General features: G+C 58.0%; 4 protein-coding genes across 4 annotated transcripts; all 4 read right to left on the bottom strand.

Moving 5' to 3' along the window:
- Positions 1-977: 977 nt before the first annotated feature.
- Positions 978-4,145, bottom strand: JKF63_07166 (uncharacterized protein; the record flags this gene model as incomplete). The annotated part of the gene is made up of 1 exon (XM_067903107.1): positions 978-4,145. One exon carries the CDS (start codon positions 4,143-4,145, stop codon positions 978-980), a length of 3,168 nt encoding a protein of 1,055 aa, XP_067759545.1.
- Positions 4,146-5,336: 1,191 nt separating this feature from the next.
- Positions 5,337-10,283, bottom strand: JKF63_07165 (uncharacterized protein; the record flags this gene model as incomplete). Its single annotated transcript, XM_067903106.1, has 1 exon — positions 5,337-10,283. The coding sequence occupies one exon, from the start codon at positions 10,281-10,283 to the stop codon at positions 5,337-5,339; it is 4,947 nt and encodes a 1,648-aa protein (XP_067759544.1).
- A 1,538-nt stretch (positions 10,284-11,821) lies between these two features.
- JKF63_07164 (uncharacterized protein) lies at positions 11,822-12,493 on the bottom strand (the record flags this gene model as incomplete). The annotated part of the gene is made up of 1 exon (XM_067903105.1): positions 11,822-12,493. The coding sequence occupies one exon, from the start codon at positions 12,491-12,493 to the stop codon at positions 11,822-11,824; it is 672 nt and encodes a 223-aa protein (XP_067759543.1).
- Positions 12,494-13,998: 1,505 nt separating this feature from the next.
- JKF63_07163 (uncharacterized protein) lies at positions 13,999-16,011 on the bottom strand (the record flags this gene model as incomplete). The annotated part of the gene is made up of 1 exon (XM_067903104.1): positions 13,999-16,011. One exon carries the CDS (start codon positions 16,009-16,011, stop codon positions 13,999-14,001), a length of 2,013 nt encoding a protein of 670 aa, XP_067759542.1.
- Between the last annotated feature and the right edge of the window lie 433 nt (positions 16,012-16,444).

Raw genomic sequence — 16,444 nt, 5'->3', positions numbered from 1 at the left:
GGGTGGGGGGTGGGGGGGGGGGACACTTCAGCTCCGGCGCCCTGTCAGCGCCCACGCCTCCCCCCCCAAAAAACCAACCCCCACCTCCACATCGTCGTCTCTTCTTCTTCGCTTTCCTCCACCCCACCGCTGTCGCCCGGGGCGGCACGTTCGAAACGCTGTAGTTGTCTTGTTTGAGCTTGTAAATAAACGCAATCACAACATTACACTACCACCCCCACCCCTCAACTCCGTGGATGGGTGGGGGGGAGGGCCAGAGCCATTGGCCATCATGCCAGACTTGGCGGACAGGGTTGGGGGGCTAAACAATTTAACTTGACTCCCTTTTCACAGATGCCTCCCCCCCCCAAAAAAAAAACAGAGGCACACACACACACACAACGCCGCCACCGCCGCTGCCAGTGGGCTTATAATAATAATAATAAGCAACGAAAACAGTCAAAAGTACTCGAAACATTCTCGCAACGCGTGCGCTGCCCTTTCCTCCTTCCCCTCACCCCCTCCACTTCCCCATCACCACCCACCTCACCACATTCAATGGTCTCACGCACCCCACCATCGCTATCCCTCGGTCCTCCGCAGCGCACAGACGCCCGTTCTCTCTCTCTACTCGGTGCGTGTTCACTGTCTGGAACACACACCGAGTATCCTGCTTCTCCTCCCATCCCCTATCTCGACCTCCTTCAAAGTCTGTTGACACGGCCGTGAGTCGGTGAACGAGAAGTGGATGCAAACCAAGTATTACTGAGAAACACTGGCCCAGGAGAGTTAGCTGGCGTATGCTTGTGAGGGGGGGGGGGGGAGGGAGGGAGGGAGGGGGTGGGGGCCGACTTGAGCAACAAACGAGCCAGCAAAAACTATAGCATGGAGAAGCAGAAACGAGGGGTTCACATCGGACACGCGTGCACACACACACACACACCTGTGGTCACCCCCTTTTCCCCCTCCTTCCCCCCCGCCGCACCCCGCAGACTTCTCTAGAAGACGCCGAGCTCCGTGTCCGCACTGCAAAATGTTACACGATGAAAAGTGTTGTCCGCCTTGCGGTTGCGCGTTTTGATGCACGACACACGAGGCACAGCCTTTGCCTCGAACGTGTACTGGAGTTTTTGTTTGACGGTGCTGGATGTAACCCCCCCCTTCGCAGTCACAGGGCGGCTCTCTGCCACCGTGTCGGCGGCGTATCCCCGAGCGGTGGTCGGCATTAGCACACCGTTTTGTACGAGATAAGAGAACGGAACCTCTTTGTTCTCACTGACGTAGGCCTCGTCGTACAAAGCCATCCATGCGCCTTGCATCTGCTTCAGGATGTGATCGCCCGCGTCGCCCCACGCGACGTCGATGTTCTCGATGGCGAAAAGCGACAGGGACTGATAGTACTTGAGGTGTGATGTTCGATGGGCGTGCAGCATGAAGGCGATTCCGATCGTGGGGACGGGGTTTCCCTCAAGCTGGCGAACCATCGCGAGTCGCTTGTTCGACCTGCTGGCCCGCAGCAGCGTTGACACGGAGCGGCGAGGGATGCCTGTGGTAGTCCCGTTCTGCAGCGGAGAGACGGACTCCGTGTCGTTCTCTAGAGGAACATCAAGAGGCATTTTGTCGACAGCATCCAGCGGCTTCGGCAGGTACTTGCGCGAATCCTCAAAGCTATAGTTCTCCATCGTGTCGTAGTGTTTGCCCAGCCTCGAGGTAGTGCGAACTGGCGTTACAAGATTGCCCTCCTCGTCCGCCACCGGCTCCATGACGTAGGTTGAGTTGCCCTCCAGCAAAGCGCATCGGTAGGCATAGAGGGTTAAAAACTTGACGTACCGGTTCCAGTCGAGGCCCGCCTTCCACAACGAGCCTTCATTGCGCAAGAAGCAATGATTCATGGAGAAGAACTGCCGAACGGACGTCGCGAACTCCTCTACGCCCTTCTCAGAAAAATGTGATGTGATCGCAGCGTCCAGCACGCCAGCCAAGTCGCTCGCCGAGTCGATTGACCTCATGGTCTGCCAGTCTTGTGCCACCTCATCTGCTGTCGTGCCCCCCAAGAGAGGCAGAGTCTTGAAGATCGTCGTGTTTTCACCAGAGAGCGCAGCGCCGGGGGAGTTTAAGCTGGGGTTGCCGCCCACGGGTGCGGCTCCTTCGCCGTTACCGGCGCTACCCGCCGCCGCCGCCGCCGCCGCCGACGCGCGTAGTCGCTTGTCCCAAAAGTCGTAGCGCAGCCAAGCAAGATCACGCTGGGCAGAGCGCACCATCAAGTTCCAGATGCGCCTCGACGTGTCCACGACACTCTTCGCTTCTGCCTGATGCTTACCCTGTTCCGCAAAAAACGTTCTGTAGTTGCAGTTGAGAATTCGTCCACAAACGGCTTCGCAGTCCGTGCGGTAGTTGAGCGGACTCACAGTGAGCTGTGCGTAGTGAATCACCATGACGTCCAGTGGCGGGATGATGACGGCATCATAGTTTGCCGCTTGCATAGCTAAGAAGAAAATGTAACGGTTGACGGCGATCCTGAGGTGCACCTGCCCCAGCGAGGCTGGATCGATGTCAGATGTGATGTTTGGTGTGTCGGTCACCACCTTTGGAAAGAAGAAGCGCTCACACTCGGCGAGGGCCTTGATGGCTGCCATGTGGCTGTGCAGGATCATCTCATCCACGGAGAGGTCCACCTTGAAGTAACCGTCCGACAAGAGGTTGATGACCGTCTCGGTGATGTCACCTGTGAAGAGGTTCTTGCGCAGTCGCACCTCGTTCAGCGTATGCAGTTGCAGCGCGCAAAGCTCGATCGGGATCTTCGTGCGATATGGACTCATGTTATGTTCGCTCTTCCAGACTTCCCATTGGATGTTGCGCAAATCGCGTAGCTTGCTGATGTCGAACCACTCGTTGCGTGACTGCAAGAGATCCTCGGCAAAGGGGCAGCCAACCACGTTGAGCGTCACCAAGCTGCGGAGAGAGAAGAGAGTCATGTTTGGGTCGTCGAGATGCTCGTTCTCTGATAGGTCGAGCTCTTCCAAGTGATCCAACTTGTGGAAGTACTTGGGCACTGTGCGAAAATTGCAGCATCGCAGCGAGAGCCGCTTCAGCGGGATCGGCTGCGACACGTGAGACACGATGCCTGCCCTGCTCACCTTGCTGAGGCTGACGCGACTTGTCGTTGCGCTGGCGGCGGCGCCGCCGACGCCGGAGGCGATGCTCGCCGTTTCATCATCGTCCAAACCACCCTCCGCCTCGTCTCCCGGCATGGAGGTATTGGTGCAGGTGGTGGCGACCGTGCCGTTGCTCGGTGGGCGCAGAAAGCGCTTGACAACGCGGCCAGCGAGGACGTCAAGCGTCTCAATCGGGTTCTCAGCGAGGTCGAGAAAGTTTAACCGCTTCAGCAGTGCCACCACCACGGGCGGCCCCGAGAGGTTCATGCCCACCAGGCGCAGCTCCACCAGCGAGCGCGGCAGATTGTGTCCAAAGAATGTGGGGTCAGCGAAGGTGAAAGCATTCCCAGATATGTCAAGCGACGTCAGTCTCATGCGCTTGATCGTGCTGGGCAGGGTACGCCCACTGAGGTTGCAGTTCGCTACACCGAGCTTCCTCAGCCGCGCTAGGCGGTGCAAGGCCGCGCCTGCTATTTTGATATCGGTGTTGTAGCCCACATCAAGCTCCTCGAGTACCTCACATTGAGTCACCGCTAGAGGGATCTCTTTAAGGCCGCAGTTCTGCACCGTCAGCGAGCGCAGCGAGATGAGGCGCGGTAGTACGTCAAATCCACGTGAGACATCGAGAGGGTTAAAGCTGGCGTTGATGCGCCACAGGCGCGGCAGCCGCACCAGCACCTCGGGGAAGCGCTGGAACCGATTGCTGTCGATATCGAGCTCACGCAAGTTTGCCAGCACCGGCAGCTCCTTGGCCAGGGCATAAAGCCTGTTATTCGAGAGCGTCAGGGATGTCGCTGTGCGGTGTAAGTCGTCCTCCATGATCATGTTCACCATCTGCGGCCCCAGTACATCTAAATCTCGCCGCGACAGATCCACGTTACCAGAGCGACCAATGTGAACGCCAGAGCCGAATACTGGGGAGGAGCTCTCCGCATCATTAGCATTCTCACGGACGGAGGCGGCAGGGGAAGTGTTGCCCGAGAAGATGTGAGATGAGTTTTTGCAGCCCATTTTTTCTTTTTTTTTTTGAGTGTGAGTGTGTGTGTGTGTGCCTGTGTGTGTGTTGGGGTGTTCAGAGACGGGGTGCCCCCTTCCCTCTTGTTTTTTATCTTCTGTTTTTGTTTTTCGTGGTGACGGTGTCAATGCGGGTTCGCATATGAAGCCAGAAACAAACGGGGGAGGGGGACAAGGAGGTGTAGGCGTGGTGTTTGGGTTCGGGGGTGGGGGTGGGGGGGGGGGGGCACAGCTACGCCACCTCAATGACGGTGAACCCCTGTTTCAGATTCAACAAAGACACGAAATCCCAAAAGGGAAGGGAAGGGGATCCACACAGACTGCACTCACACTGCAAATGCATTAGAAATATATATATATATATAAATGTATGTATGTATATATATCAAAATAGTTGGGCAATCTCTCTTCCCCTCCCCCTTGTCGGTGTGTGCGTCAGACGGCGGGGGGGGCGGCGTTGGTGACAAAGCGTATGCTCAGAGACGATAAGTTTTGTTGCAGTGGTTGAGAAAGGCACAAAGGATGGAGGATGGGGGAGGAAGGGATTAGCGAGCGAGTGTGTGTGTGTGTGATTATGGGGCGAAGCTTGATGCCGAGGGGGTGCAGGTAGCGGAGATACAGTATCACCACCTGTTATTTTTTTGGTGATTCGTTAGCAAGCACACGGGTGGGAGGGGAGGGGAGGAGGGAGGGGAGGAGGGAGGGGAGGGGAGGGGTGGAGGGGAGGGGAGGGGAGGGGAGTACAGAAATGTTTGAGTCCGTGGGGTTCGGCAAATGTTCAAATGCGAGTGTATGTGTGTGTGTGTGTGTGTTTGGAGGAGGGGATTTGCTTGGAGCGCGAGGGAGAGTGTGTGAGGCAATCCGGAAACATCCAGAGGGAGGATCTCTCCTCAACGTTGAGCGAGTCCTGGTCTAGGTGGTTGTCCGTTGGACAGCTCAACACAGCCATTGGCATGCCGCACCTCCCCCGATGGCGCTTTACTTTTGTCGATGAATACACCCATCGATACGCCATCTCTTTACTTTTGTTTGTTTGTTTTACACGACTTATCAAACGAGAGCCACACCTTCGGTGTGAAGCTCAGGTAGAATGGGGGGAGAGGAGAGGAGAGGAGAGGAGAGGAGGAGCGGTGCAATCGGTGAAGCAAGGCGTGACGCGATATAGTCTATCGTGCACGAGCCCCCTCTTCACGTGGCCGGCGTGACACGAATGTCAGAGGTGATGGTGAGCTGTGCCGTATGCCACAGGCGCACAATGTCGGCGTAGACACGATGACGCATTCGACGCAGAGCATCCGTCGAGGCGCCAAAGACACGGTACACGCAATAACAGGTACCGAATCGCGCGGCAAAGAGCAGCTCCGCCATGGACATCTCAAACTCTTGTCTATTCGCAGTGCAAGTGGATTTCACTTCCACGTACTGCACCACGTCCCACTGGCTGCTGCTGCTGCTGCTGATACTGCTGCCGCCGCCCCCCCTGAGATTATTGCTGCTGCTGTTCAGCCGCCGCGGCTTGATGACGAGGATGTCAAAGGGAGATCCGGCCTCACATTTTTCATTCACCCAAATGACCCGCACGCCGTCCTGCTGTATTTGCTTGGCGTACTCGTTTTGAAGCAGCTCGTAAACATAGCGCTCTGCCGCGACTGCGTAGGCGGGGGTGTCGCCACCCGTACCAGCCACGGCAGACGCAGCAGAGGGTCGAAGCCACATCCCGGCGGAGTGCACATCACACTTCGCGGCGCCGGCTCGGAGCCTCTCTTTCACAGGTCCAGCAACGTCACCGCTGGCAGCGCGTGTCCGCTTACGGGCCCCCACACCACCTCTGCTGCCTCGTCGCTCAGCGGAAGAGGTGCCGCTTCCGGGGCGATACAGAAAAGTAAGGAAGGACTCTTGGTCCTCCTCCTCCTCCTCCTCACTATCCCCTACCCCAACATGACTGCCGTCGCCGTCGTCGTCGCTGCCGTTGTCTTCCTGCTGATCGCGCACAACTGCCGGCGCACCAACGCCGCGACGACCGCCATCCAGAGCTGTGACCACGACGCTTTGAGCTACGACAGCGTCCAGGTCGAGCTCCATAGGGAAGCTGCGCCAAGCAGGCATAGACGTCACGACCGCCGTACTGCCGCCAAGCGGGACGGTAACGTGAATCCGGCCGTCCGCGCCGCTCCGTTGTGAGAACGGCTTGGCATGCGCTACGAGTTCACGCGCGGATTCTTCGGTCAGCCTCTGCGTGCCTGGCACTTGTCCAGGTTGGCGCTCTGAGTGGCCTTGATGCAACCCGCGTGGTCGCCGCAGGGCGTCGGTGCCTGGGGGGTAGATCGACATGTATCGTATGGAGGCCCGGGACGGGAGGGTGAAGGGCACCTCTGCGTCACAACTTTGATCATCGGTGCCGCTTTCCATTATTCCCGCAGGAGCCGATACACCGGAGGAGAGAGGAGGTGCCGCGTCTGACAGGCTCGTAAAGGCGGTTAGGCCGTAGCGCAGGGCGACTGGCTGCAGCACGTGTTTCACTTGCTCACGGCGCCACTGCTGTTGCTGCGGAGATGTGTCGGCGCCGTCGCACCACTCGACGGAGCTGTCGAGCGAGGAAAGTGCGCCGAGTAGGCGGACAATCACGTCACGCAGCTGTTGCACCTCAGTCTCTGTTGTCATACCAACTGGCATGAAGAGCGGCAGAAGACCTTCGGCCAGCGTCGGGACAGCGGCCGACTCCGCGGCGCCGTAGATGATGTTGTGCGCTGCAACGTAGGCCAGACGGATGTGCCGCTCATGTGCGTACACGTGCCCGCCAAAGTGCAGTCGATGTGTCTGCAGCGGCGAGGTGGGAGCGCCAAGTGCGCTGGTACCGGTGGTTGCCGTCAAGACCACCCGAAGCCGTCGAAGTCGCTCACGCAGCTGCACATACACGACGCCGTACCACAGAGGAAAAGATGCCCGGCAAAAGGCCTGCACATATGGGGCGATGGCGGCGATCTTGTCGTGTAGCATCCCACCGGCATCGGTGGCGACGGTGGTGTGGAGGCTGACGCGCGTCTCGGCCAGCTGAGAGAGGGGGCGAATACCGAAGTAGTGCAGTACTGCGCACACCGCCCACGACGGCTCGTGCGCACGGAAGCACAAAACCCGCAGCGGGGGTGCGACTCCGGCGCTGTTGGTGCCGTTGCCCTTGGAAAAGTGTTGCGTCACAGATGCGTGCGCCAGCGTGGGGGTCGATGAAGCCGTTAGCACAGCCCCCTCGTAACCGCACCACGGAGGCGTCGCGTAGAGTAATCCATCGAGACCGCTGCGCCAGGAATGATCACAGGGAAAGAACTCAGCCCGCCATGGCGATGTTGTCGACAGTGACTCGTGCACACTGGCCAGCAGCCTGTGGAGAGCCACCTGCGCCGTCTTTTGCTGCCGCTGGAGAAAGGGCAGCTCGACGGAGGGGGACCCGGGCGGCGACAGTGTCAGCTCCCCCCCTTCGACCGCCTCCGCCACCCTCGCCGCTACATCTGTGTTCACGCAGCGCTCGAACGACTCCATGTACGCGTCGATGAATGACGGCGTCAAGGCCTCCGGTGAAAGGAGTCGGCGCGCGCACGTGACTGCGGTTGTGCACCACGCAGCGACGGTGGGCTCGGCGCGCACGCCGAGGAGATCACAAAATATCTCTCGCAGGGATGAGGGGTAATGGCGGTCCAGGCAAGCGCAAGTGAGGATGGCCACTGTACGTGAGTCATGTGCGTCAGACAACGCGGGCCCCCACCATGACAGCCAGCACACCTCCGCCGGTGTCGCCATGTACACGATCTCTTTCGTTTCTTCGGCAGCAAAGCTCCCTGCAGCCGCGGTGAAGCAAGCCGCAGGCGATGCCCTGTCCGGGCGGCCTGCGCTAAGCTGCTGCCGCAGCGATGCGAGCCGGCCCAGGGGCGCTGCGCTGCCGCCGCCGAGCGACGCAGCAAAGGGATGAAGAAGAGGAATGCAGCGCCGAGAGGCGAAGTTGTCTGGCACAGTGCTGCGTTCACTCACAGAGCGGGGCGATAGCGAGGGCGACACAGGGCGTCGGCAGTCTGCGCACGTTGCCCACGCCTCGCAAAGGAGCTTCACGGGAACCACATCGCCAACGGTGAAGGTCTCCAATACAGCCACGGCACGGTGCAGCCACGTGTCCTGTGTACTCGAAGACATCGACGGCTCGCTCGCAGATGCAAGCGGTTGCTTCATCGCTGCACTCGACTGTCGGTACTGAATCAAAAAATTACACAGCCTTTCAAGTGCCGTCTCGGATCCAGTGGCCACTGGCTCGCCACCGTGCACTCCTCGTGCACTCTCGAGAGCGGTGACAGTGCCTTGTTGGAGCACAGCCGTCGGTACGTCTGCGGTGTTCACGCTTCTCGGCGCAGCCAGACCGAGCGATCCGGCTGGTGCCAGCAGCGAGGCCAGCAGTGAGGCAGGTGATGTTCCCGTCGGAGCTGGAGCCACCGCGGCGGCGCTGATGAGAGGCGGTGGGGTATCCTGTGAGTCTACCAGCTGCGTCTCCAGCGCTGTAGCGGCACCAGGGGTGGAGGCAAGCGCCCCCGCAGAGACTGTGGACGGCGCTTCCGAGACGATAGTCCCACGTCGGCGACGCACCGCCTGCGATGGCGGTGGCGGTGCTTCAGTGGACACGTCATTGTAAGTGTGCTGATCAAGCGCCTGTTTCTGAGAGCTCACTACACTTGTGGGCCGCTGGGAAACCAGAGAGACCGAGCGGGAGGGTTGCCACGCGTTGTTGTCGTGTGCAGATTCGTGTAGTGTCCGGCTTTTCTCCGTTTCGGCTAGCTGACTCACATGAAAACGCAGCTCCACTCCCCCTCCCCCTTCCCTGCTGCCTGCCAGGGCGGTGGCCGCTCCATCGCCCAGAGGAGAGGGGCGCCACATCGAGAGGGGGAGGCTGTATGAGCGCGCCTCGGCCTCTGTGGCTGTAACGACGAAATCCATCGCGTGGGCACCAGAGGAAGTGACGCGCTGCACAACATCTGCACCGCAGCCGAGACGGGTGCAGAGGAACCTCTCCCGTGTGCGACACATTCCTTCGACGAGCTCGGCGTGGGCGCAAGCTGAGTCCAGGGACTGTAAGACACGCTCGTACAGCCCCCGGTTCCGCTCCCACCGAGCTGCTGCCTCGAAAGATACATCTCTCAGAAGCGTACCGTCCCCAGCTCCGCCATCAGGCTCAGTTGCTGCTGCCGTCCTTGTCTCCATGGTGCTAGTCCCATGCGGGTCGGCTCTCGCGGCGGCAACACAGCGCTCCATCCACTGCTGGCAATGCTGATGCTCCATTCGGTGTGCACTTGTCAGCTCCTGCGACAACGACGCGAGCAGCGCGGGGTAGTCCTGAATATGAACGCCGAGTTGGCGCACGTTGAGCAGCCGCCCCTGTTTGCGCATCACTGCAGAGGACGAGGACGTACCACCGAGTACGTGACGCTCATAGAAGGCAGAGAAGCGATAAAGCAAGTCGCGGGTGTCGCCGCCACCGTAGAGCAGCACCTGCCTCGCAGTGACATCGTTCAGTAGAAACGATATCACATCGCGAGAGCGCACAGGGCACACGACAGCGTTTGCGCGCAGCTGGAAATATTCCTGCACAACTGGCAACACCTGCAAGCCGACCCCGAGCCCAAGCTCGACAAAGTGCTCCACGCCCTCTTGAGCGCACGCCCACTCCTCCAGTTCGTAAAGAGTTACAATGGCGCGCGTGCTGATGGCCGACATGACCATGGTTGTCAGTCTCATCTCCAGCGCCGCCACTTTGGCGAGTGCAGGAACGTCGCGGAGCGCGAACGGCAACGCGCCTGTTGACGAGGTGAGAACAGCCAAGGCACGACCCCCAGCTCCGGTACTCGAATGAGGCCTTGGTCGTCGCACGCCACCGCCTCGCCCACTTCCATGGGTGCTGCGATGGTCGTCATCCTCTCGGTCGTCCTCGACCTCTTGATGCAGGAAGTACATCACCGAGTTGAGCAAGTCCGCTAACAGGAGCGGGCCACGTCGGCGCTGCTCGTTGGGGGTTAGTAGATTGTACGCCTCCCGCTGCGCCTGCACGTGCTCGTTGACACGGAGGAGCAACTGAAGCTCCGCGCTGCTATCGGTTTCCTTCATGGTGGGTCAGGGTTAGCGAGAGATGTAAAATGTGGTGGCGGAAGGCGGATCCGTGTGATCACGGTGCGTGTCAAGGTGGCGTGGCGGTCTCCTTAACACGGGCTGGCGGCTGCGAGACGCTAGACAAAGGGGAGAGGGATGCAATCCAGGACGTCCACAACCTTCCCACATCCACACGTCACACAGTTCACAGCTGCGAGAGGTGATCAGCGCCAGAAAACACAAGTAGAAACGTGGAGCCTTATTGGAACAACCGAAGATCTCGTCGCCAATACACTAGAGAGAAAAAAGAGTCGCGGGGAGGCGTTCGAAAGTGGACAGCATCGTTGTCCTGGCGATGACGACGATGTTGACGCGGCCGGCGCGTGCGCGCGTGTGTGTGCCGGGGGGGGGGAAGGGGAAAGAGGGAGGAGGAGCAGTGGAAACCAACAACAACAAAGAGAGAGATGGGGGGGGGGGGGGGAGGGGTGGCGGTGAAAGAGCCCATGAGTACTCGTGTAGTAGAGTGTCCCTCAGAGGCGGAGTACGCACACATGACAAGGGCAAGGGGTGCGCCCCCCCCCCCCCACTGTCACTGCGACGACAAAGATGAGAGCAGAGTGGCGACTCCCATGCGATATATATACACATATATATATATATATATATAACATTCGACATGATTCTCGTGGTTGTGTGTGCGTGTATGAAGGAGTGATCAGCAACGAACCGGGTGATTCAAAAACACAATGCGCACCGAGCACACACATAAACAACCCCCGCCACACACACACACACACACATATATATATATACACACACAAGCATAACCCAGGTGCGCACGCACACGCGACAGAGAAAGACAGAGCTGCAGAGGGGAAGGGGAGGGGGTGCGCAACGCCACCTTTCTAACCTTCCCCCCCCCCTCTGCACAAGAAAAATGGAAATAGGGGGTGATGGTGAATGTACGCCTGTATAAGCAAACGAAAAGAGAAAACAGGGGAAGTGCGGAGTCCTGAGACATTCTTTGACCACGACACCCGCCATTATCCCTTCCCTCTCCCCCACCCCCGCCCCCCCTACTACTAACGAGCCACTCTCCGTTTCTTGGTATCGCGTTCACAATATACTTCCTCCTCCTCCTCCTCCATCTCCTCGCACACCAACAGTCGCCACAGAGATAGAGGCTTTGCAATGCAGCAAAAGCGGGATGGGGGAAGGGAAGGGAGAGAAGCTGTGGTGTGCAGTACTGCATGCCTGCAGACTATGACGGCAACAACCCATACACTCCTGCCATCAAGACGGCAAGAGTTCAGCAACTCAATGGTAGAGCGAGATTGTGTGTGCGTGTGTGTGTGGGGGGGGGGGCGTTGGTGTGTCTGGGTGTGTGTACAGAAGCAGACGAAGGGGAAGGAGCAATGGAAATGAGTACCGCACCCCAACACACACACACACACACTCACACACACACACACTCACACACACACACACACACACACACACTCACACACACACACACACACACACACAATCCTTGACCTACCGCGAAGCTTCGATCGTTACTCCAGACGCTCCTTTGCATGATCACCCATGAGATTCTTCAGCAACTCCTGCAATGGTGTGAGCTCCTCCCGCGGGACGAGGTCGAACTCCCAGACGAAATACATAAAGTGTTTGAAGGCCGTGTTCATGTGCGCCTCTTCCTGGAGCTCCGAGATCTTTGTGAAGTGAGAATAATAGATGTGTGCGTAGACACGGAACATGCGTCTAAAAATGTTCTTCACGCACGTTTTGAAATCTGCGGGGTACGGGTTATAGTCCTCTGATGGGAATATTCGTTCGTCGTTGATTTGCCGCTCAATCCACTTCATGAGGAGGTCGAGGTACTGCGGCGCCGACACCCGCGTTGCCTTGGGGAACTCGGGCGGGTTGCGCCACAGGTACTCGTAGCGCGGTCCAGAGGACATTACTGGGCAGCTCATGTCACTACAGTAATCTGTCAAGGAGCCGTAGATGACATTTGTAATGTTGTAGAAGTCAACGGTATGCACCGAGAGCCAGTTGTTCAAGTCAACGCCGGGAGGGAGCTGCACCGCCTGCCGCAGGTCTCCAGACTTGACGAGCGAGCGGGCAAAATTGTGGAGGCGATAGCGTTCCGTTCCCTCCTTGTGCTTTTTCTTGGGGCGATATGTTTTGTCTGAGTCGAACAGGGAGCTGCCGAAGAGCTTCATTTCTGCAACCGTGATGCACGTTTTTTTTGTTTTTTTTTGGGGGGGGGAGGGGAGTGGGATATACAGGCGCTTCAAATGACGGCAAACCCACACTCGCGCTCTCTCTTTCTATACCAACTCCCCCTCCTCCTCTTCCTCCTCACCTCTCTCCTCAAAAAAAAAAGGAACCGGTCTAGTCGCGGGGATATATATATATATATAGATGTATATATATATTAGACCGATGTAATGACCTTTCTCCAATCTAGCTTGTGTGTGTGTGTGTGTGTGTGTGTGAAATCTTGTAGCGCAGCACTCGCTGACTTGCAGATCCACACACTCACCAGCTCTTGTCTATCACGGGGTACAAGAATATAGCGCTCTATAAGGGCACGGCAGCCCCTCTACTGCTCCACAAAATATGAAGGAGTACAGGCGGGGGATTTTCTTTTTTGTGTGGGGGGGGTTGCTGTAAAAATAAAGATTGGGCGGTACGAGTAGAGGGAGAGGGGAGGACAAAGCGATGATGTGTGTTGATGAGGCGAACTCGAACATACGCAACGTTTTTCAAAGAGAAGGGGGCAATGGGGGCAGAGAGCTGTGCACGCATATGCGTGTCTCTAACAGCACCCCCCCCCCCGACACCCAAGAAGCCTCTCTTCATACTACATTGGCCCACTCATCTTGGCCATCCCTCCCCGAAGTCTAGCAACTGTACCAGCATGCAAAACACAAAAACACGTACGATACACACACACACACACACACCGCTCGCAGAGGGAGGGGGGTGGGGGGGGGGGGGGAGACAAGGCAAAAACAAAAACCACATGGCCACCCACAAGCAGAGTTTGAGCAGGGACGTCATCAAAGAGCAACGACAAGCTCATTCAACATCGTGCGCGCTGCCCCTCTCCTTCACGCATGTAAACGGTGTTATTCAGAGCGTCTCTTCCACTTTGTTATTGCTCTTGTTGTTTCTTGTACCCGCCCCCTCCTCCTCCTCCTCTCCCTTCCTTACTCGATCGTTTTTTTTTCTTTCCTGCTTCTTGCAGACAATGCTCGAATTTCGAGTTTCATACGCACACACACACACACGCGCGCGCGCGCGCGAGAGAGAGAGAGGGGGGTGCGCTCTCACTGTGTGTGTGTGTGTGTGTGTAGGGGGAGGAGGGAGGGGGGGGGGAGGGGGAGATCCGGGTGAGGCAGTAGTATTTGAGGGGAAAGGCAAATGCAAAGATATGATGCGTGTGTGCAGGCGTTATTCATGCCGGGCATACACACACACAAAAAAAAGGAAAAAAAAAGTGTTCCTGGGATCCGGAGGAAGGGATGGAGAGAATTAAATGAGATCGATGCTGGCGCAGCTTCAAGTACAGGCGAACCCGACACGACTCCACACCACACCACACCACTCGACTCCACTCCACTCCACTCCGTCGCAGCACACTTGACACCTGCACACAAACGTGAATATTTCAAAGCACACACACACACACACACACGCACACGCACACGCACACAGTAAACTACTGCACCGTCACGCTCTTGGCCAGGTTGCGCGGGCAGTCAACGTTGTTGCCGCGCAGCAGCGCCATGTAATACGCCAACAGTTGGAATGGGATGATGTTCACAACGCACTGCAGACAATCCACTGTCTTGGGAACAACAATAATCTCCCTCGCCGCTGCCTTTAGCTCGGGGTCCACCTCAGTCGCGAATGCGATGATGGCACCGTTGCGCGCGTTCACTTGCTGCACAGCTGACTTGCTGCGATCGAAGTGCTCGTCCTTGACGCACATCGCCAGCACCGGCACCGTTTCATCAATCAGTGCAAGCGGTCCGTGCTTCAGCTCGCCGCTGTTGATGCCCTCCGTGTGGACGTAGCTCAGCTCCTTCACCTTCAGCGCTGCCTCCATCGCGGTAGCCAAGTCATATCCGCGGCCGAGCGTAATGATGGAGCGACTCTCTTTGAGGCGCGCTGCCAGGGCCTTCACCGGTTCGTGGGTGGACTTGAGCGCTGCGGATATTTTCTCTGAGATCTCGCCAAGGCCACGCACGATTTCCATGCGGCGCTCCTGTAGCCCAACCGAATCAGCGCTGAGCAGCAGGGCGATCAGCGTCATCAAAATCACCTGTGACGTGTACGCCTTTGTTGACGCCACGCCCACCTCGACACCGGCGTTCAGGTGAGCGCCATAGTCCGTTAGCCGGCTGATGCTGGAGTCGACGACATTCGTGATGCCGACGCACACCGCGCCGCTCTCGGAGCAGATTTTTAGAGCCATGAGCGTGTCGGCTGTCTCACCGGACTGTGAAACGAAGAAGCACGCGTCGTCTCGCTGAATGCGTGGCTTGCGGTCAACGAAGTCAGAGGCGTTCTCGATGGAGATCGGAAGCGCTACGAGCTCCTCGAATAGTGGCCGCACGGCAATGCAACTGTTGAGCGAAGTGCCGCACGAGATGAAGAGAATGCGTCGACTGGTAAGAATTGCACGAATGTTTTTGGGGGTGAAGCCGCCGAGTCGCACTGTGCCGGTGTTGAGGTCTATGCGTCCCCGCATAGTGCTCCTGACGGACTCAGCCTGCTCGTAGATCTCCTTCAGCATGAAGTGCTCATAGGTGCCCTTGGAGAAGGACTCCAGCTTTGTCTCCAGGTGTTGTACCTCACGCGTGACGATCGAATCCCTGCGATCCGCTGCGCTGTAGAAACGCAGGGCGCCGTCGCGGTAGTGAACCACATCATTATCCTCAAGGTACACAACATTGCGCGTGTGCTCAGCGAAGGAGTTCGAGTCCGAAGCAAAGAACACCTCGAGCGGCTTGGACGGGTCGGGAGAATCGTAGGTGTAGAGCTTGATCACGTTGCCGTCCCTGTCGGTCTGCCGGACTCCCACCATCAGGGGCGAACCTTTGCGGCTCGCCACCAGCTGGCCAGGGAAGTATATACTCTTGATAAGAAGCGCGTAGGCACCCTCCACCAGCCGCGACAGCTCCAACATGAGGTCAACAAAGTTGTGGATGCCCCTACGGGTGTAGAGGTACTCGGAGAGGACACAGATGGCCTCCGTGTCGGTGTCAGAGTGGAAGGTGTAGCCCTCCTCCTTTAAAAACTCCTTCAGCGCGGCGTAGTTCGTGACAATGCCGTTGTGCACAATCGTGAACTCGCCGTTATTGCTCTGCTGCGGGTGGCAGTTGGACTCGCATACGCCGCCATGCGTAGCCCAGCGCGTGTGCGCAATACCGACGTGGCTGCTCGTCTTGGCGTCCATTCGTGGTAACACCGCGGCGGTTGCTTCGCTGAAGACTTTCTTGCGTAGCTGATCGATGTTGCCGACACTGTGCACCACACACGGGCGTGGCGCAGGTGTGTTGTCGGCGTCGCTGTCATGATTGCCGATGCCAATATCTGAGTCAATAGAAAGACCGGCACTGTCGTAGCCGCGATACTCCACCTTCTGGATGCCACGGATGAGGACCTCCAGTATTTCCTCCACCGTGCGGGGCACGTTGTGGTTTGCATAGCCCAAAATGCCGCACATGGCGACCGAAAAAAAAAGAGGGGGAGTGGGATGGGGACGGGACGGGACGGGACGGGACAGGTGGGCCGGTGTGGAGAAGGAAGGGCCTACAAAGAGCAGGTGTAGAGAACTACTAGTCACAACTTCAGGGGAGCTGGGGATGGCCGTGTGGAGGGGGGGGGAGGGGAGAGGAGAGGAGAGGAGAGGAGAGGAGAGGAGAGGAGGGAGGGAGGAAGGGAGGTGGAGGGAGGGTGCGACAAGCAAAATGGGAGCAATAAGCGTAATGCGAATTAACTGCAAAATGATGTGTGCAGAAATACACACACACACACACACACACCGCGTGAGAGAGGGAAAAAAGGGGGGGGGATGTGCGGTGGCGGTGGTGATGGGGGATCATTCGTGGAGACGGGCCCAGTACGGCTCAGTAGTGGGAGGAAGCACATCACAAGGG

The sequence above is a fragment of the Porcisia hertigi genome, chromosome 6 (genome assembly GCF_017918235.1).
Source record: "Porcisia hertigi strain C119 chromosome 6, whole genome shotgun sequence".
Classification (NCBI taxonomy): Eukaryota; Euglenozoa; class Kinetoplastea; order Trypanosomatida; family Trypanosomatidae; genus Porcisia; species Porcisia hertigi.
This window is presented reverse-complemented; position numbering and strand designations above follow the sequence as displayed.